Source organism: Pelodiscus sinensis, chromosome 5 (assembly GCF_052426305.1).
Source record: "Pelodiscus sinensis isolate ZL-2025 chromosome 5, ASM5242630v1, whole genome shotgun sequence".
In the NCBI taxonomy this organism is placed as follows: domain Eukaryota; kingdom Metazoa; phylum Chordata; order Testudines; family Trionychidae; genus Pelodiscus; species Pelodiscus sinensis.
Window position 1 is genome coordinate 8,014,096 of NC_143056.1, and position 27,148 is coordinate 8,041,243.

The window sequence follows — 27,148 nt, forward strand, 5'->3', positions numbered from 1 at the left end:
TAAAGAACAAGTGGCCTCCTGCACATGGGAGGTGGCGGCGCAGCCAAAGTGCAGGCCCCATGTGGTGGAGGCAGTACATGGGGAGTGAGGGGGCCGCGCAGCACACGGCTGGGGGCAGTGGGTGGTGTGGTGGCCAGAAACTGTGTGCCACTGGAAACCAGCCCAGCTGCCTGCCAGCAAAGCTCTGATGGAACCACCTACAGTCCCTCCTGGGGGGACGGGGAGGCTGTTACTGCTGTGCCGCGCTGGGGGCGTAATGGCAGTGCATGGATACACTTCACCGCAAGCTGGGGTCCCCATCGAGCAGTGAAATGTCCGGCAGGGCTTTCCAGGACATTTCACTACTTGACGGGGTCGACGTCTGGATGTGGCGGGGAGGCTTGTGCACCAATGGAAATCAGCTCGTGCGCCAATCATGGCAAGTGTGCTGTAGGTTGCCAACTCCTGGTGTAGAGTTTTTATTTCGGCAATGAAATCTACAAAATTCAATCCAGATAAACTCCTGAAGTGCTGTAGCAATTCATGTAACAACTGTTGCAAGAAAGAAACCCTCTTTGATCAGATATAGGAGGACCCTTTAACAAAGTGATTTTTAATCTTTATCTCTACATGCTCACATACTATATATTTCTTATAAAAATAATTCATTTTGGGATTTTTGTGGATAATAGTAACAGGCTTCATCACCAACCACATGCAATATGTTGAAGGAGATGGAGATGCATTATGAAATTTAGAACCAAATTCTGCTCTTCATGCATGAATTCCCAGAGACAGCAGCATGAGTTCCACTAGAGGTAAAATCTGATCATTCGTCTGGACAATCTGAAGTCTTGATACATAAAGTTGAAGCTAAAAATCTCTGCAGGTCTAAAATGCAGCATTTAAAAAAAAAGCTTTGCTATTTAACCTAAAAAAGACTATCATTCTTAAGTAAATTGGGCTGTTCTACATTGTTCTCATATTTATATTGTACCTCATTTTATTCCTCAGCATATCAATTTGTTAGTGTCATAACATGCCACTTTAACAGCAACTTTTAATTAGTATCTGTTGAAGATTACAATGGCACATGTTTGGGTAAACTCAGTTTTACTATTAGCACTTTATTTCTAGTACACAGGTTAAAAATTCAGGACAAAAGTACAACTATTAAATGATTAGGGACCCAGTCCAACAAAGATTTACTCATGCTTTACTTTACATACTGCAAGTAATCCCAAAAGACTTTGTGAAGTTAGAAAGGTCAACTCTTATCCCCATATATGGGAATCCTTGTTGAACTCTGTAAAGGGCTTTTGAGTTCTATCAATAAAGAGTAGTATATGAGAGCTAAATATTAACAGTTTGCTTTCATAGATTTGCATTTTGGACTTAAGGAAAAATGCCATTAAAGAAGTTAGATTTTGCAATATTTTATGTGACAAATGATAGTCTCTTGGGTCAGACATACTTAAACACTTCTATGTCCAGGTCATGCAGAAAACAACAATAACTTTACAGTACCATCCACATTTAAATTGTAGGTTTTAGGGCAGCTTTTCAAAATCAACAAGTATAAGGCTAATTCTTCTCCCCATGCAGTCGTCTGAAGTTTACCATTGGCTTAAAAGGGAACAGAGCTGGGCCAATGCTGAACGGGACTTGAAAACCTATCCCTAATCAGTACAGTTTTCAAGGACCCATCCTGTTTATGAAGTGCATTCATTTTACCTCATGGGGGTTCAATTAGTTGAAGTCCAAGTTTCTTTTTCTGAGGAATAATTTCCTGATCCCTAGAGCAACAGCATCCCCCTTCTCTTTCAATTGCCAGAAGCCTCACTTCATGTCAGTGCTGACTCTCATTGCAAAATATTTAAATAAAAGGGAAAAATTCACACAGTGCAATGAAGTTAAAAAACCTACAGAGAAACCTATATTTTAAAGCATCAAAGCAATTTACAATGATTTAAAGAAAATGAGAAAAACATGATGCATATTATACAAAAAAGCAATCCTATCTAATGTCCACCTTTATTTTCTTTAGCTCCTATTTTTTCTGACATAATTCATCTCTAGGTTTCATCCAATTGTGACTAAGCTCTTTGGTGCAGTGACTCTGTCTTAATGAGTAAAAAGCACTATATACACCAACAATGCTGCAAATGTTTATATTTTTCATGACTGTCACAAACATTATAACAAAGTGCTAGCACAAATATAGTTAGTTTCTACTTTTCTCTAAGAGTCACAATGCTTCTACTTTTCTATGAATAGTCCAAATATTTTTCCTCCCTTTCCGAGGGAAGATGACATAGGTGTGGTAGAAGAAATGGATGCACAGAAATCTAACACATTTCACTGGAATATACAAGCTATAATTTAAAGCTTCCTAAGCTAGAAGGAAACTACAAGAAAAAAAATCTACAGTTACTGTACCTTGGGAACGCTTTCGTTTAAGACATGTAGCATCTGTACTCTCCTTATATCCTCTCCATTTGAACAGAGAAGGGAGGGAGAAGGGAGGGAGGTGGTAGGCAACTAAAAGTAAAAACACTGAGCTTCAAAGTAAAATTTAAAAAGGGGTATCATTTCTCTTTTCATTAGTATTATCATCACTAAAATGAATGGTCAGATCAGGCAAATATTACTCAAAAATACTGCAAGCATATATTTTCTTTTTTAAAAACAGATTTTGTAGCAAAAATGTCAGTTCATGTTAGCCAAATGTTATTTCTTCAGTTCTCATAAAACACTTGTGTTATCCTGGGTATGGCACATCTATCATCAGGAAAAGACAAACCATGCCACAATGCGATTATCAATCTCAATCAGTGTGTCCTTGTATTGGCATGAGCAAAACCAAAATTTAGTATGTTTGTGCAATGAATAGTGTGCAGGAATCTTAAAGGCAACCTGCAAACATTAAACAAGTTAGTAACTTTAAAGGACAGCTACTGGGTGCCTCTCTCAGTAGTACGAGGACATGGTGATCAGAAGTTAGTTAAGCTGGAATATCCTAGTTTCCTTGGTCCATTAGATCGCCCTATAAACCGCTTAAGACAGCCCAGCATCCATGATGCTTGAGATATCCCCTCCATTCCTGAACAGCATTAGAACTTCCCCACAGTGGTAAGGCAAGTCCATCATTTTCGTAAGGGTTTCATTTTATTCCTTCCAGAATTTAAAGCACGACTATTGAAAAGCAAGCCTTAGGACTATTTTGCAACATTTGATGGAGTTACCTTGCCCCCACAGGGAGGCACATGCGCTGTTCAGTTATGGAAGGGACATTGTGAGAGGAATGAAAGTTCTGGTACCTCACTGGGTAGAAAGTTCGATGATCTGGAACAAACTGCTCTCGCACACCGGTCAAACAGGCAAACAACAGGTACCTTAAAGGTTACTTTTGATTAACTGCTTGTTGCATTTATTTGGGGTTTCCAGCAGCTAGTCTGAAAATGAGTCTCTTTCCCAAAAAGTGACTGTGTACAAATGGCATCTTCTGACTCAGCACAACTGTTCTGTATGTACTGATTCTTTAGTGACTAAGGGCCTGCCTACATGGTACCTTAGCCAATGCTAGCTGAGGCATAACACACAAACTAGTCTATATGCACTTTGCTAGCACACACTAAAAGTTCCCTACTGCGTATTAACTTAGTACTGCTTGCAGCGGGACTAATTAACATACACTAAGAAATTTATAGTGAGCACCAGCAGGATCCACATGGGCTACTAAATGTGATAGATGCTACTGTGCTCTAGAATTTACAACCCAGCTACCATGGACAAGCCTTAAAGAAATCTCTCTTTTAGTCAGCCCCCTTTTAGTTCCAGAAAGCCAATGTCTAAGAATGTGTGATTAATTTCTGAGAGAATGAAATGGATTCTCTATTTTAGTCCCTGAATTAACAAAAATCTCTACACTCCAACTACCACAACTCCACGGACAACAATGGGCCTGATTCCTCCTTTCATGTAGACCAGTATAAACTGGGAGGAGAGGCACCACTTGGAGAGTTAGAGATATAATGCTGATTTATCAGAGTAGAGAATCAAGCTCATAAAGGCTGTATTCTTGCAACTGAAGAAAGAATTTGATCTACAGAATCGGTCAATGCCTGGTGATCACATACTAGCCAGAAAAACCTGGTTTTACTTTCCCAGGTTGAATTTGCTAGGCTAGCAAGTAAACAAAAAAATCCTCCTTTCAAAAAAAAAAAAAAAAAAAAAAAAGTTCCTGACCTGATTAATCTGCAGCCACTGAGGCAAACCACCCAGGTAGCCCAGAATGCAATTTTTAGAGAGTTAGTTATGGGAGTACAGCTGCATTTTAAACATGCAAGCGCATAACAAAACCAAATACATAGTAAGTGCAGGTTTCTAACACGAAATTCATTCAATTTCAAATATAGTATATTTCACAATTAATTTAAATGATAGCCTCAGAATGATTTTCTGCACCTTTGATCCAATATAAGGGTATTTACTTTGTACTCTGTTTGTTTTCAAGGTCAACTTCTAGCCTCCCTACTTTCTAAGTAAATGTGAATACGCATGAAACACCATCTATTAAAAGATCACAGACAGTGCCACAAAAGCAATTAATATTGAATGGTTAAGTGAAATGTTTTAGAACAGTGGTGTCCAACCTTGTGGCTGGGGAGGGTGAACACAATTTTTATTTAATTATAAATGGAAAATGTTTTATCTGAACCAGGCCCAGCATTTTGAAATATGTTTGAATTACCTGTCTCTACATCAGTGGTCCTCAAATTTTCAGGGATTGTGACTCCCTTACCCTTGTCCATCCCCCAGACTCCATGCTTGGTGCTGGGACTGCAGCTTGGAGGGCGGGGGAGGGACACAACACATGGACAGGGGTGAGGTTGCAGTTGAGCAAATGACAGATCTGGGGCTAGGAAAGGAGGCTAGGTTGAGGGCAGGCCCAGAGGGGAAGGCTGGGGCAAGGCAAGGTACTAGGGCCACAGCAGAGCTGGCAGGGATCCTGCTGTACCTCCTTAAATGTTTCTCTATGCCCCTCAGTTTGGGGACCTCTGCTCCATTGGAGGCACACAAGGGACATCATCTTGTCAACTGACTCCCATCACTTCTGCGGCTGCCCCACAAGTAGTCTGGTCTGAGTCAGGAATATACTTGGCAGCTGCAGTCCTTTCCCTTTTGTATGTGACGCCTTCACAGGGCAGCTGCTCAAATGCAGGGCAGAGGAGAGAGTAGCAGCTTTAACTTGTGCCAGCTGGCTACCGTTTCTAAGGGACCATTTGCCAGCTGAGCCCAGCTGGAGCATGCCACTGTACAGTGATTCTCCCCATTCCCTCCCTCCAGCCAATACACCCCAATGTCAATCCTTGACATGACCTATCCTGCAGTTCTTGGAATACAGCAACTCTATGGCTCCCAGGGATTCCCCTGCACCCAGGATATCTGTAGCAAGAGCTAAACCCATTCTCAGTGCCCTTTGTGAAACCCGAGGCACAAAAACAGAACAAAGAATTTCTGCCAAAATACTGATTGTAATCCCAGACTTGAAATATGTTCAACCCTCAGGTCAGACACCACCACTCTTGCAAAGAAAGAAATGTGTTTTTTTTCTTTTTAAGATCTGATATTAGCACCACACTGAGCTTTCCAACAATAGATTTACTTTTTAAAACCTGCCAGGGCCTGAATTCAGGCTTCTCTTTCTCCTACAAGAGCTGTAGACGGCTGCATGTATACCACAAAAGCAGTGGTTCTCAAACTTTTTGGCCCATGGACACCTGGCAAATCTTTCCACATACCACCAGCTGCTAATGCAAAGTGACTGTTAATTACATAATTATGCCCAAGCCATTTTGCTAGTGATGTGGCTAGCGAAATACTTAAATTTAAAATTAAACAGATTAAGCGTTTTCATTGAATCATAGAACACTAGAACTGGAAGGGACCTTGAAAGGTCATCGAGTTTTAACTTTCTCCTGTTAGTTTATCAAACTTCATTTAAATGAATATTTTACTGTATTTAATGTCCAACAAAAAAGGTTTAAATGTTTTCTTTATTTATGGCAAGGGTGGGGAACATTTTTTGGGTTCAGAGCTGAGCTCAAATCATGGACCACCTGGGAGGCGAACATGGACCACTAGTGGTCCAGGGACCAAACTTTGAGAACCCACTGCACTAAAGAACTCAGCTCTCTGCACTCATTTTACGTCATCTATTACATAAAAAACCCTAAACTTTAACTCTAGCCCTGGCTAGCATGTAAAGAAAAAAGTGATTTCTGAATTCATTGTGTAGAAATGTAGTTAAAGTCCATCTGCATGTTATCAGCGACTTAAGACCTTACAGATTTTTGTACTGATTTTGAAAGCATTTTTTTCAATTAAGTATTGCTGCACAGAATAAATAACAAATGTGAAATTTAAAAATTTTTCATTTCAGCCTCCCTCAAGAATTTTGGCATATACTTGACTTATTACACAGTAGGTCTATAAATATAGTTACAGGGTATATACAGTACAAGAAAAGCATGTGTAGGTCCTTTAAAAAAGCCAGTTTTTCTAGAAAACAATCAGATATAAAGCAAAATGCAGGACTATGTAGCACTTTAAAGACTAACAAGATGGTTTATTAGATGATGAGTTTTCGTGGGCCAGACCCACTTCCTGAGATCAAATAGATCAAACATCATCTAATAAACCATCTTGTTAGTCTTTAAAGTGCTACATAGTCCTGCATTTTACTTCAGCTACACCAGACTAACACGGCTACATTACTATTACTATCAGATATAAACAAATTATTTACAGACACACCCAAGATTTTTTCTTTAACTTAAAAAGTGATGCATCACAAATTCCTGGAAGATTGTAACTAAGAACCGCATCCTTAATCCACAGTGATTCATCTTCCAGCCTATGCTCATAGGAATTTACAACTGCTGGGTTCATGAATGCTGGGTTAGAGATATTTATAATTTCTCGGTTCAATCTATAGTACAAGAATGAATAAATCCTATATGGAGGGAAAAAAGCCTTACAGAGTTACATGGACTATCCAAAACCAAAATTTTAAAAGTTAATTTGGGAGCCTTAAAATTTAACATTGTCTCTTTAAAATACCACCAAAAAGTCAAACTAACAATCACCATATTTCTGTTTAACAAAACAGAACTTATGCACAGTTTTGGAGGTTTTCAACAGTCATTGGAAGTGTTTTAAACAGTCATGTTTTAAGGATCTCTGTATAAAGGGTTGCCAAATGTCTAATCACACAAACCCAAACACTTTTGCCTCACCCTCTTTCCAAGGCCCTGCCCACTCTTCCTCCGTCCTCCCCACCCCCGTCATTTCTGTCCCCCATTCTTGCTCACTTGCACCGGGCTGGGGTAGGAGGTTGGAGTGCAGAAGGGGATGAGGAGTACAGGCTCCAGTTAGGTTGTGATTACTTTGGATGGCTCCCAGCTGGCAGTGAAGTGGGGCTTAAGAAGGTCCCCTACCTGCCCTGGCCCTGTGCCACTCCCAGAAGCCCCTGGGGAGCAGACCAGGGAGTTCCATGGCTGCTCTCACCACTGGCCATAGTTTCTGGTCGTCAGCAGTTGAGATGGTATTGGGGGAGGATAGAGCTTGGAGACCTGTGTCTCCCTCTCCACACCCTCCCCAGGCTGCAGGGACATACCAGCTGCTTCTAGGAGCAGCACAGAGACAGAGCAAGCAGGGGGTCTACCTTTTCCCCACTGCGCCATTTGCAGCATGAAATCTCCTGGTTTGGCTTCTGTAGCCTCCGGGTGACAGAGCCTGATTCTGGGAGTCTCACAGCAAAACCAGGAGGGTTGGCTACCCTAGCCATATGGCCAAATATCAATCTCTATTTCAAATAAAGCTACTATACAGTAAGATAATTTGTGCTTGATTTGTGGTATATAGTTAGTTAATTGAAGTAGAGGCAGACTTTTTTTTAAGCAAGATTTAGGTTAGCCATTAGGAAAAGCTTCCTAGCTGGAAAGCTAGTTAAATACCTGGAACAAATTATCTAGTAAGTTTGTGGACTGTCACTGGAGGTTTTTAAAAACCAGTTTAGCCAAACATCTGTCAAGGATGGTCTAGATAATACTTAGTCCTGCCTTGATACATGGGGCTGGACCAGGTGACTTACTGAAGTTCCTTACTGTCCGATATGTCTGTGATTCTAATTTATGAGGATTTAAAAAAAGAAGGCAATCCTTCCATGGGCAGGTTATTCCATTAGAGGGTTACCTGCACCTTCTTTTAAAGTATCCAGTACTGGTTACTGCAGGACACAGGATATCCAGCTAAACCTGATTTAGCAAGGCAATTCTTACTTGCCCAGGACCAACCATTGACATACCTGCATAAATGCTGCTTATTTTCCCTGATGAAGGATTGGGATCCAGGATGAGAACTAGGCAAAGGATAACTTGAGTCAGGCTTCCTTTGCCTAAAGGGAAGGACATTTCCCTGATGGGGAACCACAGAACTAAGAAAAAAACCAGATATGCGGAGAGTGGCACTTGGACTAGCTATTACGCCATTCACCACTGGTGCATATGGCGCTTTTCGGCAGCACAGCAAATACAAATGCATTTTCTCCCCTTAGCACTGACATTTTTGGGGACTAGCATTTACTGGGGTGGACGATTCATGTCTGAAGAGGGGGAGCAGCATCACTTGGCACATACTTAAGTGTGACTCGTCTGCAAGTATAGCACTGTGGGACTGCAGTAGAATGGAGTGAGTTAAACATTCGATAAACTATTGGTTCATTTTCTGAAGAGGATCAGCTGGACAACGGCAACAGAAGAGCAAATGAAATGACAGTGAGAAGGTGCCTCAATCACTAGGCTAAAGGATCGCACAGGCTGTCCCAGGGTTTTCAGGCCAAATTGGGGTGAGGGCGCTAAACAAACACAGTTAAAAGGAACTAAACTTCTTCCTGTCTACAGGGATAGAGAAGGACTTCTGCCTTGAAATGCTTCAGCCTGTAGCCACCTGCTGCACATGATTGTATGCTAGCCTCAGCCATCTGGATTACTGAAGTCTGGTATACAATGTGCTTTTTAGATAACAGAGGTTATTTTTTAAATACATGTTAATACTCGGATGTATATGTGTGAAAATAATTAAGTCTTATCATTCTTTTTGGTTTTCTTCTATTACACTTTTGCTGCGATTTTAGGATGTTTCTTACTGTTTTGCATGTTAGTATCACATTTCTACAGTGCTTTCAATAAATAGCGTAGCTATGAGTAGGGTTGTTGGGTATCAGGTTTCTGACAAGAACACCTGGTTGAAAAGGGACCCTGGTAGCTCCGGTCAGCACTGCTGACCAGGCCATTAAATGTACAATTGGCAGGGCTGGCAAGCTGTCTACCTGTCACCACGTGACTTGTCCCTCAGCTCCTAGGCAGAGTCAGGGCAAAGGGAGCTCTGCACACTGCCCCTGCTTCAAGCACTAGCTCTGCAGCACCCATGGCTGGGAATCACAGCCAATGGGAGCTGTAGGGGCAGAGTCTGCAGGCCAAGACAGCATGCAGAGCCACCTGCTGCGCCTTCACCTAAGATCCAAGAGACATGTCAGATTCTGGGACCTATCTCCACCCCCCCGAACCCACAATCCCGAACCCCAGCTCCATGAACCTCTCATTCATTTCTGGCCTAATTCCAGAACCCACACCCCTCATGCTTTCCCACACCCCAAATCCCAGCCCCAGGCTGGTGAAAATGAGCGAGCGAGTGAGGATGGAGTACAGCAAGCAACAAAGGGAGGGTGGATGGAGTTAGCAGGAGGCAGGGACTCGGAGAAAGGGTGGAGCGGGGGCAGGGCAATGGTGTTCAGTTTTGTGCAATTAGACAGTTGGCAACCCTAGCAGTGAGTGATAATTAAGACGTCTAGTTTACCATCAGTTAGTGTTAATGAGAGCTACATACAAGCCTTGAGAGGATAAAATATTGCTTAGTGTAGTACACTATTGTTATCAATAGGGTTGCCAGGTGTCCGGTTTTGAACCGGACAGTCCAGTATTTGAGCTTTCTGTTCAGGAAACAAATTGAGAAAATATAAATGTCCCATATTTTCTAAATAAGATGTAATGTTGATTGTGATGTAATGTCAAGTGCGTCCGGTACTTTTGTTGAAACCATCTAGCGACCCTAGTTATCAACTGTAGCAGACATATACAAAACATTCATTAAATTCACACACACAATATACCTTCCCAACTAACTCCTGAGAGGAATGCTTTAATTTATGTCCAAAGCTTTTCAAATGTGTATTTAAAAAAAAGTTTAACAGTAAAGTTATTCTAATAAAAAAATATACTAAAGCCCTAATTACCGTAAAACTCCATTAGTCTGGCATCCAATGCTCCGGGACTCCTGATGGTCCGGCACCGGACAGGCTTCCCCCATTCAGCTGGACAGGCTTCCCCCATTCAGCTGCTGCTGAAACTGACCAGCAGCTGAATTGGGGAAGCCGGGAGCAGAGCAGCTGAAGTGCTGCCGGGTTGGTCCCGCAGCGCCAAAGGATGGCGCTGCGGGACCAACCCGGCAGGACCCCAGCTGCTCTGCCCCAGGGGTCCCCATAAGCAGCTGGAGTGCTGCTGGGTTGGTGCCGTAGCGCCGCCCCTCGGCGCTGCGGGACCAACCCGGCAGCACCCCAGCTGCTCTATTGCAGGCATCCTGGGACGCCTGGAGCAGAGCTGGACTATCATAAGGGGGGGCTATGAAGGGTCTGGGGTGGCATCCCCTCCCACCCCACTCCAGACCCCTCATAGCCCCCCCTTCTGATAGTCCGGCATATCTGATAATCCAGCACCCCCTGGGTCCTAAAGGTGCCGGATTATCAGAAGTTTACTGTAATTTGTATTTTGAAGTCCTTGTAACTGCAGTTATTGGTTTAGTGAGAACTTGACAAGTAGTTACAAGCAAGGACAAAAACTAGTAAATTAAGAATACTGAATTTGTTGTGCTGTACTTATTCTGTACTGATTAGTACTGATTCTAATGCCCATGGTAACTAGTTCAACACCTCTAATTTCAGTGGGGTGACCTTAAAAACGTGAAATGATTTTGATTCGCATACTTGAGAAACATCAGTTCCATATTCTTAGCCTGGTCATTAAAATATATACCGAATTTACTGCAACTTCAACTACTCTGAAGTTCTAGACTAATCCAGAACGAAAAACGAAATGTATGATCTGTGAAAATGATTGGTCCTTCAGGGCAGAATTATGGGAATTTGTGTGACTTTTAGAGCCAGTTTAGACTGAGGTCATCAGCTCTTTTCCTGACCCATGGACAGAAAACTTGAAACTAAAATGAGACCTTCAGATATAATAAAAAGTCATAACATGAAACAAGGGAAAACGGGGAGAAGACAAGAAAGTCGCCCATGAGTTTAGTTTTACACGGAATGCTGTGAGTTTTTGAGATTCAGTGATAAATCCTAGAACCATCAAGCTATACTGAAAAATGCAACCAGAGCGAATAATTGCTAGTCACCATGCAATATTAAAAAGATTGCAGAATATACTAAACATTCATATTTATAGAAATCTTTTTATAACCACAGTAATACAAATAAATAAAACAGTCCAGCAGTAACTTACCCTCTTTCCCATCTACAGGTTTTGATACTTCCATATCAAAGTTCTCTTGCATTTGTTGGCCTCTGAAACAATTGAGGTGTTCTTGTTCTATTAGATTACTTTCTTCTTCTTCTAATGGTTGCCATGTACCATCAATAAACCACTGCCCACGCATTACAGGGATTTTATCCGTTTCTAAAAGGGAAACAGGAGGGATTTAGTATTCAACATACCAGAAATGGCACTAAATAAGTAAAAGAATTACAATTTTGTTTCATTCTGATGACAATCTAAGTCCATTGTTGGAATCCATAATTGGTAATTGCTGTTGACTTATTACTAAAAAGTATTTTTTTTTCTTTGGGGCCCAAGTCAGTATTTTTAAAATGGTCCAGTTTACACAGTAACTTTTAGGGATTTCCTCAGTAAGGAAGCCAGAAATTCTTTTAAAATATAAAACTGAATTCTCATTAAGGGCCAATTTTTTAGTCTCGCTCCAACCTCTAAATCTGCATGAACCTATTTGTATTTACAAAATGAATAGTTGGACATTCATCTTCCTAGTTCGCACACAAAATATCAGTGGTCTATGCTGAAAGTTGCATCCAAGTGTATCATAGGTAGAAGTGGTTGTTGCCCAATGTAAGTGAAAGACCTGCAGGTAGCAATTTGCAACTCTTTCCTTTCTGCAAGCTAATATTGTCAAAGTGAAAAACTGGGACACTATAGTTAGGGGCATCACCTGTGAAGTGTTTTGTGGAAGACAAGGGAGTTGGTAGAGAAATGGGAAGCAAAAGCACATCCTTCTCCCCTACACCAAAATGAAGGATAATTTTACATACTGGGTGAACAGTTTTTATCCTAGGCTACATCTATACTACATGCTTCTTGTGCAAGAAGCCTTTTGCGCAAACGTTTTTGCACAAAAATTTCTTCTGCAAGAGCACATCCATGCCTCAAAGCACATCGCAAATGAAGCCTTCTTCCCTCCCTTCTGGGATCACAGTTTTGAAAGAGAAACAGCTCCACAGCTGCTTTTCTGAGTGGTATGAGGGGCAAGCAGGAGAACCTGTCTGGGGCTTCCCGCTGTGTCCATGGGCCTGATCTGGGAACTTGGCATGCCAGATCCGGTTCGTGAGCTATATTTTGCCCAGGCCAGAGCTACAATTAAACAAATTTGGACATATTCTGTATGAATGGGAGCTAAACTCCAGACAATCACAAGTTCTTCAGAAAAAGACCAACAATGAACTTGGCTCACTATTGAAAAGAGCTAGGCCCTCCTTGTAAAGAGATTTTTGGGGAAGGACTGGAGAAATCAGGTCTTCTCTGGACAGACTGTCAACAGCTGGGGCGAAATGAAAAAAACAAACAAAAGGAGGCACAGACAAGAACAGTAAAATTATCACCACTAAGTTTTAACCTTTGTCATTATAAGTTCTAACCAACAGTAGTAATGTTTTCTACAGTAGTAATGTTTTCTACAGATTATATTTTATTCTTTGTTCTTTTTTCCCCTTCTTATTTACAAAAGCACCCCTTAGGTTGGGGCTGTTTTTTTTTTTTAAAGCTTTCCAGCTAACAATACATGAACAGCATATGGGTATAATTCTTATGGGTGAATGGGAGAACCAAGAAGGCTAGGTCTTTCCAGCATTCTAACAGAATTACTATAGAGCGCATACATTGGAAAAGCTATTTGAAAAACTTTTTCATGGCAGGGGCAACAAAGGGAGAAACTGCTTCCAGAGTACCCTGAATGGAGGGTTATAGAAGGTGGCCTGGGAGGAACCTAGCTTCCTTCACCTGGTGTTGTCAGATGCTCAAACAACAACAAGAGAAACCCCCTAAGGTGCCTGAATTGTTGACATCACAGAGCCCGCTAGTGACTAGGACAACTGCAAGTAGCCTTGTAAGGGAGCAGCAAGCCTTTAAGTCCCAATTCCTCACCACAGACAGCTTCAGGTTCCACACAATGCAAGCTTTTCTCACTTCAAGGTTCCCCTGATCCCCCTCCTCCCCCAAAGGAACCTGGTTGTTTAACTACAGGAATATAAAAAATGAGGAAAATAGCAAAATTCCAAAAAATGTCTATATATAGAAAGATTTTTCTGATAGGTTCTAATGGTCTTGTGGGTGGCTATAAGTCCATAGAGCTATGCCCTGGCTCTGAATGCAAGAGTTCCTAGAGCCAAATCCCAGCAATGCCTTGGTAGCAGGGATATATCTAATTCTACTTTAACTGTGGTTTGTGCCTTAGTAGTGGGGATATAGCTAATCATAATGGACTTGTCTTGCCTCAAAAAGCCATAAAACATATAGAAATGTATTTGTATATTGCACTCAAATTAGGATATGCACAAAAAAAAAAATGAAAAAAAAAATTGTTACAGCTTCTACCAACGGATGGTGAAATCCCAAAACTTTCATTTCAGCGTTATTTGGGTCCTTAATTTTTGTTTTCCTTCATTTAAAGGTGGGTCTGGCGACAAGGGGTTCAGTATGCAGGCTGTCCTGTGGAGAGATGACTACCCCAGTCCTCTCTCACCACAGCAGCTTGGGGCCATGTGAGAAGTACCTCTTCATGATCACTGCAGCTACAGCGGGCACAGTCAGAGGAGGGGTGCATGACCTCTAGCTGGACCAGATCCAGGTATGTCTGCCAAAGGCACTCCGCAGCCAGACTGAGGAATGCAGCGAAGTGTGTGCTTTCCCCAAGTTCCCTGAAAAAGGGGAACAGCTAGCAATGTTTCTCTACAAATTGGGGAGGCGACGTTTGGGGGGTGGGAGGCTTAAGACGGGGGCAGTCCTGAACAAGGGGGGGCACCCCCAGCCATCCACTTTCATCTGCCTGGCAATTCTGGCACTTTTCTGAATGGTTTTATGATGAGCAATCCAATTCCAGAGGCATCCCATTTTCCTGATCAAACCCTCACCTTGCTTTAAGTTACAACAAGAGGAAGCTGTACAATGAATTTGGTGATCTTAGTTCTTACTGTTTAAGAGATCTTGGACAAACAGACAAACTCTCTCAAAAATACAGTATATATGCACACACAAACTTTAAAAATAAATTTGAATGACAAGTGGAAGAAAAAAGAGAAACATAAACCAGAAAGTATTTTGTTCCAATTATTCACAAACTGTATTAGTCTAAAGCTGTTTTTTCCCCTAAACAAAAGAAATTAAACTGCACAAAAAAGTTACCTAATTTCATAGACAGCAGATGTGTTTCTGGGAGGAGTTGTAAGAAAGCTCTCTCTGCAGGGAGCACGTTCGTTTTAATGTACCAGTAAGAGCTCTGTTTTGATATATAGTTGTTTTTAAATCATTACACAACAATCAATTTTTAAAATCACAGAGCCATATACCAAAACCAAAGAGCTGCGGCTGACAATTAAGGCAGGCATTTCTAGCAATTAGGACTAAACAAACCTGCCACCACGGAGATTAAAAGAATAAAAAGCAAAATAAACCCAGGAAACATCAAATCAGTGGTAGAATGATGACTAATCAATAGTTAGTATGAATGAAGGGATAAAGGCCTATGGACACCAATCTGAATGGCTCATAAGTCCTTATGAAAGGAAAAGATTTTTAAAATAGTATTTATGGGTACGTCTAGACTACCCGGCATAGGAAAATGAAGCGGCGATTTAAATAATCGCCGCTTCATTTAAATGGCTGCTGTGCTGAGCCGATCAGCTGTTTACCGTGCTGAGCCGACAAACAGATGATTGGCTCAGCGTGGCAGCCATTTAAATTTAAATAAAGCGGCGATTATTTAAATTGCCGCTTCATTTTCCTATGCTCGGTAGTCTAATCTACATGCCTCTGTCGCCAGAGGCATGTAGTCTAGATGTACCCCATATGTATTTAAAAACAACTTTTCCTTTCCAAAGGATTTACTCCATTATCAGTATGAGTGCAAAATTCATTAAGGTCACTGGAAGCGCATGAGACTGCATGTATACACAACACTTTAAGGCAGGAATTGAATACTGCATCCAGTTAAAACTGGAGGACAAATTCTGCCCAAACTGCAATTCCTCTTCACTTCTCATCTCCACTAGGGATTTTAGATATCAATTCATTGAATAACGGTGTAACCTCATCAACACGTAGCGGTTACACGATTATTTGATAATCCTCGAGGTGGGGCTGCCAACCAGTGCGCTCCTGGCCGCACTCCTGGGGAGTCCCCTATCATCCCACGCTGCTGCCTCTGTACCAGAGGCAGCCGTACAAGGTGGCAGGTGGGAGCCAGTACACGAGAGGAGCCGGTTTAAAAACAGGTTTCCTGCCGCCCCACGCTGTTGCCTCTGATATAGAGGCAGCAGAGTGGGATGGCAGCAGTCTCTGTGTCCACAGTGGAGCACAGCTTCCTGCAGACGAGGCTGCCCTGGCATCCCACAAAGCCTGGGCCTACTGAAGACAGAGGATGCTTTACAGCAGCCTCCCCTGCTCCCTCCTCCATGCTGCTTCCCCTTTGTCTTTCAACTATTGCCCCATCTCCAAGTTCACTGAATGCACTGTCTGCAATAACTGTCTGGAATTCCTCTCTTTCAGTACTATCCTAGAAACCTTTCAATCAGATTTCAGCCCCTTACACTCCACCAAAACCATTCATCCTAAGTCTCTAATGACCTTTTCCTGCTAATACCAAGAGCAAGTACTTTCTGTTGGACAAGAGACGAGAAAGCAATCCCATGATAGGGACGTGAATAGTCGGCTAACGGATAAGCCTGGGTTTATCAGTTAATCTAGCCGACTACTCCCCCTCCCTCCCCGTTTGCTGCCTCTGTCTCAGAGGGCTGGCCACGGACAGAGGCTGCTCCAGCCAGGCAAGCAGCCCTGCTCAATGCCGAGTCTGGGTCCTACCCCTGCTGCGGCTCTGCTGTTAAAATGTACTAAGAGCCGGGTGGGCAGTCCAGCTCTTACTACATTTAAAATGCAGCGCTGCAGCAGGGGTAGGTCCCAGATCTGGCATGAGCCAGGGCTAAGCCGGGCTGCTTTCCCCAAATAACTAATCAAGTATTCAATAAAAATTCTATTGACTACTTGATTAGCCAATTGACAGCACCTTAACATCCCTATTCCACGCCCAAGATTTTTCACTAAACTTCTAACTGCCAAAATCTGAGACTGAACAACAGGGGATGGATCTCTTAAAATTGCCCTTTTCTGTTCATAATCCTCAGAAGCATATGGTACTGGCCACTGTCAGAAACACGATACAGGCCTGGATGGACTATTGGTATGACCCAATATGGCCAATCTTATGACCCAAGGTGTTAGCTATAGGCAGTGCTTGTTTTGTGACGGTACACACCGGTATGGCATACCGTCACCTTTTTTTGGGAGCACTCACCACTTTCCCCTGACCCTGGGAGCACTCGCGTTGTGCAGGTATTTTCTAATTAAGGAAGCAGTGCCCAACAGAAGCCCTCTTGGTGCACATGGCAATTAAAGGGGTCCCAACCGTATTTCGGCCCCAACCTCCCAGGTTTCCCTGGTTACAGGTAAGAAAAAGGATTGGGATTTTTGTTTTTAAATATGAACTTCTACTTGACAATATTCCTGAAATTTAAAATTTTAGTGAACACATTTCAATTTTATTTTTAACAGAAAAATTCACAAATAATTACTTCTGCAGTTACATACGAAAGAAAAAGGCGGGAACAAGAGTTGTAGCCAATGGAGTTGTAAGGATTAAGTATTATTACTGGCTGCAGCTATACAGTCAGGTTTCAATACTTCTTTAGGAAGAATATAAAATAAAGGAATTAAAGTTAGCTTAAATTTGGTTAAGAAAAATGTGTGTTATAAAGAAAGCTCTGACTAGCAAGTAGAAGGAAGTCCTTGAAAATAAGTGATAGGAGCAGAGGAATAAAGTATGGAGGATGCCTGGCTCAAAGAATAAGAAGATAAGGCTGTGTTTCTAAAAGGCCTCTGATTGATAGGGATGACTGCAGATGGTTTTAAATAAAACAAATAATCTGTCTTAAAATTAGTTCCTTACTTAGCCCACACACCTGTGTTAAAGCATATGGGAACTCACAGGCAACGGGAAAACTGTTAGACAGCAAGTGAAGGAACGCCATTAGGAATAAGGAGGTGATAAATTTAATAAAGATTAAGCTGGAAATAAGGATGAACTGTCACAAATTAGGGTTTAGCTGAAGTCAATAATTGGCAGTGACATCACTTGTTTGTGAAAGGGTATAAAAAGTAAGCTCTTAAACAATTCATTACTAATACCTGTCTAACCATATTGGAGTCTACCAATATGGGTCTAAGGGCCCCCATGTTTAGCCCATTTGTTAAGTGTCTAAATCAAATGGTTCTAAATGTTGTTACTGTTTGGTTATAGTAAATAGCTTATTATTTAGGCAATTGTATACAGGCAGTCCCCGGGTTACGTACAAGATAGGGACTGTAGGTTTGTTCTTAAGTTGAATTTGTATGTAAGTTGGAACTGGCTTCCAGATTCAGCCGCTGCTGAAACTGACCAGAAGCCTGAGCTGCCCCGCAGCCCCAGCCCCTCCGCGGCTTTGCAAAGCCTCGAGGGAAGCCGGCAGCGGGACAGCCCAGGCGTGCCTGGGCTGCCCCGCTGCCCGAGCCCCTCCGTGGCTTTGCTCCGCGTCTTCCTGGTCTGCAGACCAGGGAGACGCGGAGCAGCTTTTCTCGCCCCGGAGTACACGGGCAGCGGGACCTCGAGGTCCTGCAGTCCGTGTCCTCCGGGGCGAGAAAAGCCCCGTTCGTAACTGCGGATCCGACGTAAGTCAGATCCGCGTAATTCGGGGACTGCCTGTAAGTACTCAGTCTTTGAATTTGATAAAAATGTATGGTTAAATTAGTGTTTGGTGGTTTCCCCTATTAATAATTTCAAATATTAACTCCAGCAACAAAGAACTTAATGTTATTTGCATCTCTCCTACATTTGCAGTTTAAATCACTATGCCATCATGAAAATTAGGCTATAAGCAAATTTTCAAAGGCCTTAAATGAAAATGCAGGGATCTTTAACCTACACTGCCTCCCTCAATGAATTATTTGTTTAGGTACTTGAGGCAAACAAATATTAACAAAATAAAACAGAAATTTTTATTCACTCATTAAAATAATGTTTTCTTAATTCCACAGGCTTCTCCTTGGCATTTGTGACGTCCATACAATCTTCCAGGAAAGACAAGGGAGATGAAACCTACATTTCTCATAGAAAAAGAGAAGCTCAAAATAAGTTCTCTCTCGTTCTCTCTCTCTCTCATAATAATTAAGATTTGGGGCCCCTGCCATACATTATACATCTGGGGGGGGAGGGGAAAAGGAACAATGCCAATAGGTTTCTTCTTTGTAGGTCTACTTTAAGGGAAGTAAAAGTATTCCCTCCTAAAATATAAGCCGCATTCTCATGCTCAAGTAGGCAATGTCCAAAGGGGCGGGGAAAAAAATAATATATTGGTTTTCTCCTGACACGACACAATTCTTGTCTCAAGTCATAAATTTCTATTGCTAGATAGATATCTGTTCACAGAATGTGCAACCCTGACAAGCAACCTGAAATTAGAATTCAAACTAAAGAACATTCTGAGAACTAGAGTTATCAGCAGGACTGATTTATGACATTAAAAAATGGAATGTGTAACAGGGCCTACACTACAAAATGATTACCAAAGGGGAGCAAAGGTAAAGAAAAAATGCCAATCTATAAATATTTGATGGGTGTGAACATGAAACGGGATGAAATTAAGAATAGGGAAATTAGGCTGAGTATCAGAGATAAACCATCCAGTCACCACTATGATTAGGCTGTAGAACAAACTGACTTGCAAAGGAACGGGCAGAAAGTACATTGCTTGTGATTTTTGAAAATTAAACTGAGCAAAGCAATAGAAAAATGAATTGTAGGAAAAATCTTGCATTGGCAAGAGAATGGATTGAATGATCTAATCACCACAGAACTCAGATGGAAGAGGCATATGAATTATTTCTATGTGTAATCAAATATTCACGGACATGTCAATGGAAGAAAAGGAATGAAACATCAAATTACATAATTATCTAAAGGATTCCTCCAATAACTTTACTGATTGGATGACACACTTGCTGGGTTTGCAATATTCATTAAATAAATCTCCACTCACAGGGTAAAGATAACAGTCTCAATATTAATCTGGTCAAACTGTAACTCAATCTGGTGGTTCTGATGTTATAACAGACTTCTCAGATGGATGTAGGATATCTGAAGACTTCTAATGAAGAAATATTTTAGCAAGCAAAGTTTTAATCAAGTCCTTCCTGTCACTTGGGCTATAAATTTCATGTATTAGTTAATAAATTGTCAGTGTTCATTACAATAGTCTCTGGTCTACACTACAGAATTAGGTCGACATAGACATCTTATGTAGACCTAATTATGTCAGTGTCTACATTACAGCCTGGTTCAAGCCAATATAAGTGCCCCACTACAGTGGCATAACTCTGTCTCCACGAGAGGTGTGGGACTTTTATGTCAGTGTATTTAGGGCAATGCAATATCTGTGTGGATACTGCTCTACTTACATCAGCTGTCATTCTTATCAATTTCAGGGCTCCCCTTGGAGCCATGAAGCAAAATGCAGGACAATATAGCACTTTAAAGACTAACAAGATGGTTTATTAGATGATGAGCTTTCGTGGGCCAGACCCACTTCCTCAGATCAAATAGTGGAAGAAAGTAGTCACAACCATATATACCAAAGGATAGAATTTAAAAAAATGAACAAATATGAAAAGGACAAATCACATTGCAGAACAGAAGGGGGATGCGGGGGGGTGGGAAGGGGGAGGAAGGAAGGTAAGTGTCTGTGAATTGCTGATATTAAAGGTAGGGAGAGTGGGATGTTTGTGAGTCAATGGTATTACAGGTGATAATTGGGGAAACTGTCTTGGTAATGGGTGAGAAAGTTCAAAGACTTGTTAAGTCCCTGTTGGTAAGTGTCGAATTTTAACATGAATGACAGTTCAGAGGATTCCCTTTCAAGTGCAGATGTAAAAGGTCTTTGTAGCAGAATGCAGGTGGCTAAGTCATTTAGAGAGTGTCCTTTCTGGTTAAAGTGGCAAGAAACTGTTTTCTCTTTGTGATCTTGTCTGATATCTGTTTTGTGGGCATTAATCCTTTGGCGAAGTGTCTGAGATGTTTGTCCAATGTACATAGCAGACGGACACTTTCGGCACATGATAGCGTAGATTATATTTCTGGATGCGCAGGAATATGTGTTCTTGATCTTATATGTGTTCTTGATCTTGGAGCCATGAAATTGATAAGAAAGGCTGACAGGATTCCTGCTGTGAACCTTGCACTGGGCTCAGCTGAGGCTGGCACCTGGTGGCAGAAGGGGATCTCCAGCTGCAAGCCCAGCTTCTGTCCATGTTCTCAGCTCCCCACTAGCAGCTCAGCAGTACCAACCAAGCTCTCAGCTCCCTGCAGGAGCCTGGCAGCAGAGAAGAGCAGTAGGCATTAGTGCACCATATAGCCAAGTAATACAGGCCTGCTGGAAGTGGATAGGCTGTATCGCTTGTGAGAGACAATTAAGGACTCAGAAATAGCAGGAAGACAAGAGGCCATACTGGGGCAAAGACTGGAGGAAATGTGAGAGTAAAAAGGGGTAGCTAGAGTAACAGATGATCAGAAGAAGGTCCCTGAAACACCAGGTGCTCTTTATCCAAACTCCTACCCTTATTTCAGTGTGGTAAGGCCAAGAATTGTGTTTCAGTTCATTTTCTGTGGACAGGAGCGCATCCGCCATTCTTAACCTTCTCATTACTATAAAGCTTATTTTCTCTTTTGTACAGTGTTGCTTTAGGTGCTGGCCTCTGGGAATCTCTTCTTTCAAACCTCAGAAATCCCTCTCTTTCTGAGCAGCATGTTATTATTTAAAACATCTGCTGCTCAGACTTAATTAGACTGAATCAGCTTCCAAAAAGGCACAGGATCAAGAAATTAAATCTTTCAACTGCTGATATATACTGTCTCTTGCCCTACAACAGGAAGCAATCCCTGCCCCACCTCACAACTGTGCTCATTTGATCCTGTCCTGACTGCTGGAACAGCTGCTAGGTGGAAGAGAACAGTTTTCCCTAATCCCAGCAGGATGACTTGCATAGTCTCTTCCCTGCAACCAGTGGCCAACTGTGTCCATCACCCACTCTCCTGTGATGTTGCAAGTGTTAAAGTTGTGGTAGGTGGGGAGAGTAAACAAGAGAAAGTCTTCTCTACTTGTTGCAGGGTGACAAAACAGAGAATATGAGTGATCTTTAAGGTCTTCTCATCCCCTGGTATAACTTTCTAGACAGCATTTTGGAGAATGCCTCCCAACAGACATAGGGCTATCAGGGCTTGTACTAACACTCTAAAAATAAATGTATAGATAGCCCTTTGAAATTGCATCTTGGGCTGGACTTCAGGCTAGGAAGCCTAAGGTGCTGTCTATACCACTAGTATCAGAATACATGTGCAAGCCACACTACCTCCAAGTTTTAGCCAGGATGGGTAGGAGTGGTGTCCCTAGTCTCTGTCAGAGGCTGGAAATGGATGACAGGAGAGGGGTTACTTGATAAATGACCAGTTCTTTTCATTCCCTTTGGGGCACCTGGCATTGGTCACTGTCGGATGACAGTATACTGGGCTAGATGGACCTTTGGTCTGACCCAGTATGGCCATTCTTGTGTTATCAACCCAGGTTGGGGAGGCCCAGAATGTAGGGGAGCAGAAAGGACGAGTCTCCCAGTTCCCAAATAAATTATACATACTCCATACTCCTTCGCTAATTCCACTATGAGTAAGGATGTGTAGGTATTGAAAGCAATGCCTCCTATGTTGTGCTTCGTCCACTACAGCTCTGTGTCTGTGGAGGGGGGATGATCTGAAAGAACAGATTAACCCTTCTCCTCAAATGACCTGCACTGCCTATGTACACTCACTGCAGGGAATAAAGGGGAAAGCGAAAACAGGCAATTTCCCCAGTTTGCAGGGGATTTACCCTACCTCTCCATCTATGTCACTCCTGCCATGATTCAAAGGGTGGGGGACATGTGGGGGCAAAGACAGGAGTATCAAGTCTCCCTCCTAATTCTGTACTGTCCAGGATGTGTGAGATTGAGGGTGCCTCCATGAATACAAATGAGTCAGCCTCCCTCCTCCATGTTCCTGCCCAGGTGGGGTTTGGGGGAGGGGGGCAAGAGAGATCAGGTGCCTGCTTTTTCTTCTCTCAGGAAGCTCTCCAGAGTAGGTGTTGGCCGCTAGGTAAGGAGTGAGGAGGACAATAGGGAAATGGGTGCCTGAGCATTCCCAGGGGCTAACAGGGCAGGTGCACCACCCTGATGGGGACTGAGGAGAGCAGGGGATAAAGGGAGCAGTAAATGACTGCTCCCCCCCCCGGGGTACAGTTTGAGGGGAATAAGAAGTGGAGTGGCAGGTACCTCCCTGGGCAGGGCCTGAGGACAAAGTGGGAGAAAGCAGGTCCATTTCACCCCAAGCTGGTCCTAAGCGGGACAAAGGAGGCAGGCATAGATGCCTGCTATAATCCAGGCATAGCCTCATGGGGACAAAGAGGTGGCCAGGTCCCTGTTGCAGACCCAAGGGGGTGAGATATGAGTGTCCACCTAGACCCAAGGGGGACCTGAGGGGAGGAGGAGGTGCCCACCCCCCCTTGAGGCCTAAGGGGAACAAAGGAGGGGCAGGTGCCCTCCCCAAGTGAGGCCTGAGGGCAACAGGGGGAGGGACAGCTGCCCACTCCTTGGGCAAGGGAGGTGCCCACCCCCACGGTAAGGGACTCGAGGGGGGAAGGTAAATGAGGGGCACGTACCCACCCAGCCACAAGGGGGGGGCGAGGAAGACTGGGGGAGGGTGGAGGTCCCAGTGTCCGCTCCTCCCCAGATGGGGCCTGAGAGGGACAAAAGAGGAGACCAGAGGGCACCTGAGTGAAGGTCCAGTCCCCACCTCCCGGGTGGGGCCTGAGAAGGACACGGGCAGGTGCCCGGCCCAGAGGGGGTGGGACGAAGGAGGGGAGCAGATGCTAGGCCGGGGGCAGGGAGAGAGATCAGGTGCTCGGCTCGGGGGCAGGAGAAAAGGGGGGGGGGGGAAGGAGAGAAGAGCTGGTGTCCAGCCCAGGGGAGGAGCCAGTGCCAGGTCTGCAGGGGGAGGGGGAGGGGGATGGGGGAGAGGTCAACGGCTGGTGCCTGGCCAGGAAGGGGGGGATGGACACCAAGGGAGCCCAGCCCAGGGGGGAGTAACCAATGGGGGGGCCGAGACCCGGGCGGGAAGGGGGAACACACCCTAAGGGGGGGGGCCGGGGCGGGGAAGGAGGGGGACACCCCCACGGGGGCCGGGGCGGGGAAGGAGGGGGACACACCCCACGGGGGCCGGGAGGGGGACACCCCCAAGGGAGGCCGGGGCGGGGAAGGGGGGCACCCCCCAAGGGGGGCCGGGCGAGAGCGGGGACACCCCCCACGGGGGGCCGGGGCGGGGAAGGAAGGGGGGCTCCCCCCACGGGGGGCCGGGAAGGAGGGGGGACACCCCCCACGGGGGGCCGGGGCGGGGAAGGGAGGGGGGACACCCCCCACGGGGGGCCGGGCGAGAGGGGGGCTCCCCCCACGGGGGGGCCGGGCGGGCGAGAGGGGGGACACCCCCCACGGGGGGCCGGGGCGGGGAAGGAGGGGGGACACCCCCCACGGGGGGCCGGGGCGGGGAAGGAGGGGGGACACCCCCCACGGGGGGCCGGGCGAGAGGGGGGCTCCCCCCCGGGGGCGGGCGGCCCGCACTCACGCTGCCAGTAGACCGGGTAGCACTCGGCGCTGCTGAGCTCCACCTCGTAGAGGCCGCCGCGCACGCAGACGGGCGGGCCGGCGGCGGGCCCCAGGGCGCGGTAGGCCCGCTCGAGGCGCAGCGAGTCGTAGCCGATGAAGGGCTTCCAGCTCTTCTTGTCCTCGCGGTAGAGCCAGCGCACCTCCTCGGGCCCCAGCTCGCGCACCACCTCGTAGCGCGCCCGCCCGCCCGCCGAGCGCGGCCGCTTGCGCTCGGGCAGCGCGCCGGCCGCCAGGGAGAAGCCGCTGCCGCCGCTCTCGCTGCTCAGCCCGCCGCCCTCGCTGCCCTCGCCGCCCGTGGAGTAGCGCAGCGACGTGCCGGACTCGGCCGAGTCGAACTCGTAGCCGCCGCCCGCCTCGTCGCTCAGGCTGGGCTCGCGGCGGCGGCCGGGCTCGCCCTCGGAGGAGGAGGAGGAGAGCGGCGGCGGGGGGGGCTCGGCGCCCCGCGGCGGCCCCGCCTCGCCCCGGCCCGCGTGCTCGTAGCAGCAGCCGTAGCCGGCGTCGCTGCCCGGCGGCCAGGGGCCGGGCTCGGGGGACTCCATGCCGCGCGCCGGCAGCGCCCCCCGGCCCCGCGTCCAGCCGGCCCGCCTGCCGCAGCCGGCTCCAGCCCAGCGGGGCGGCGCGCGGCGGCGGCGTCACGCGCGCGGGGGCGGTGCGGCGGCCATGTGACCCCCCCCCTCGCGTTCACTGCCTGAGGGGGGAGTGACCCCCCCCGCGTTCCTTGCCTGCCGGGGGGGGGGCAGTGACCCCCGCCCCCGCGCTCCCTCCTGAGGGGGGAGTGACCCCCCCCTCCCCGCGCTCACTGCCTGGGGGGGGGGGGAGTGACCCCCCCTCCCTGCGCTCACTGCCTGAGGGGGAGTGACCCCCCCTCCCCGCGCTCACTGCCTGAGGGGGGAGTGACCCCCCCCCCTGCGCTCACTGCCTGAGGGGGAGTGACCCCCCCTCCCTGCGCTCACTGCCTGAGGGGGGAGTGACCCCCACTTCCCTATGCTCACAGGCTGACGGGGGGGGGGCAGTGACCCCCCTCCCTGTGCTTACTGCCTGAGGGGGGAGTGACCCCCACTTCCATACGCTCACTGCCTGAGGGAGAGTGACCCCCCCCCCCGCGCTCACTGCCTGAGGGGGGGAGTGACCCCCACTTCCATACGCTCACAGCCTGACGGGGGGGGCAGTGACCCCCCTCCCTGCGCTCACTGCCTGAGGGGGGCAGTGATCCCCCCTCGCGCTCACTGCCTGAGGGGGAGAGTGACCCCCCCTCCCTGCGCTCACTGCCTGAGGGGGGAGTGACCCCCCTCCCTGCGCTCACTGCCTGAGGGAGAGTGACCCCCCCTCCCTGTGCTCACTGCCTGACGGGGGGCAAGTGACCCCCACTTCCCCATGCTCACTGCCTGATGGGGGGACTGGCTGTGTGATCCTCCCCCTGCACCTATTACCTGATGGGGGCACTAGCCATGTGACCCCCCCTTGCCTCTAGCCATGTGACCCCTCTACCCCTGTACCTACTGCCTAACAGGATGGGGGACCAGCCATGTGACCACCGTTCCCTGCATGTGACCCCTCCAAGCACCTACTTCCCAATGGCAGGGACTTATCCTGTGACACTTCCCATCCAGCTACTGCCTAGGAAAGGGACTGGACTTCTGACCTCACCCCCCATCCACCTACTGCTTAAGGGTACTTCTACACAGCAGTGTTACTCCAAAATAACATAGTCCGCGTCTTCACTGCATGCAGTTATTTCAATATAATTTTGAAATAATGTTGAGCCGAAATGAGGAGTAAGGGAAGTTGGGGGCAGGGAGCTGTACCTTGGACTTCCCGCTGTGTAGACAGCGCCAAAAACCGAAATAAGCTATTTCGACTTAAGCTATGCAATTGACATAGCTGACATTGCATAACTAATTTCTGCTTTAGCCCTGCAGGGTACATATGCCCTAAGGAGGGGAAGCCCAGCGACTGTCCCATATCCCTACTACCTAACGGGTGGGCATTAGTGGGCACCCACACACTCATGCCTCCATCCACGTTATTTCTAATTGTGGTACGGCGGGAAGTACTGGCTATGAAGCCTGTTGCCTAACAAGGGAACCAAATAACAGGCCACCTACATATGTGAGCTATCCTACTGCCTAACCTGCTGGGGTGGAGGGTTACAAGCAACGTGTATGACCCCTTCCCATCCACCCTACTGCCTCTTGATATCCTCCATCTTACTGCTTAACGGCTTGGGGTGGGAGGTGCAGCAAATATAAGCCATCTCTATGACTTCCCACCCCGTGATATGTCCCTCCCATGATACACGGGAACAAGTAACAGTCATTTGTCTGATACCCCCAATCATTGGCTACGTCTAGACTGGCCCCTTCTCCGGAAGAGGCATGCAAAGCAGGCAAGTCAGAATAGGGAAATCCGCGGGGGATTTAAATATCCCCCGCGGGATTTAAATAAACATGGCCGCCGCTTTTTTCCGGCTTGGGGAAAAGCCGGAAAAGAGCGTCTAGACTGGCGCGATCCTCCGGAATAAAGCCCTTTTCCGGAGGATCTCTTATTCCTACTTGCAAGGAGGATCGCGCCTACTTGCAAGTAGGAATAAGAGATCCTCCGGAAAAGGGCTTTATTCCGGAGGATCGCGCCAGTCTAGACGCTCTTTTCGGGCTTTTCCCCAAGCCGGAAAAAAAGCGGCAGCCATGTTTATTTAAATCCCACGGGGG

At 46.0% G+C, this 27,148-nt stretch overlaps 1 protein-coding gene across 5 annotated transcripts in view; it reads right to left on the minus strand.

The window, feature by feature from the left end:
- DDHD1 (DDHD domain containing 1) overlaps positions 1–25,048 on the minus strand; it is an 84,069-nt gene extending 59,021 nt beyond the window's left edge. For 2 of the 5 annotated variants that reach the window (XM_075926219.2, XM_075926223.2), the window contains exons 1-3: positions 24,400–25,048; positions 11,613–11,786; positions 2,419–2,520 (exon numbers count right to left, since the gene is read on the minus strand). In XM_075926219.2, coding sequence (XP_075782334.1) covers positions 2,419–2,520; positions 11,613–11,786; positions 24,400–24,979 — 856 coding nt within the window. In that variant the 5' untranslated portion in view covers positions 24,980–25,048. The remainder of the gene's footprint in view (positions 1–2,418; positions 2,521–11,612; positions 11,787–24,399) is intronic. The other 3 variants (XM_075926220.2, XM_075926221.2, XM_075926222.2) reach the window with 3 other exon arrangements.
- Between the last annotated feature and the right edge of the window lie 2,100 nt (positions 25,049–27,148).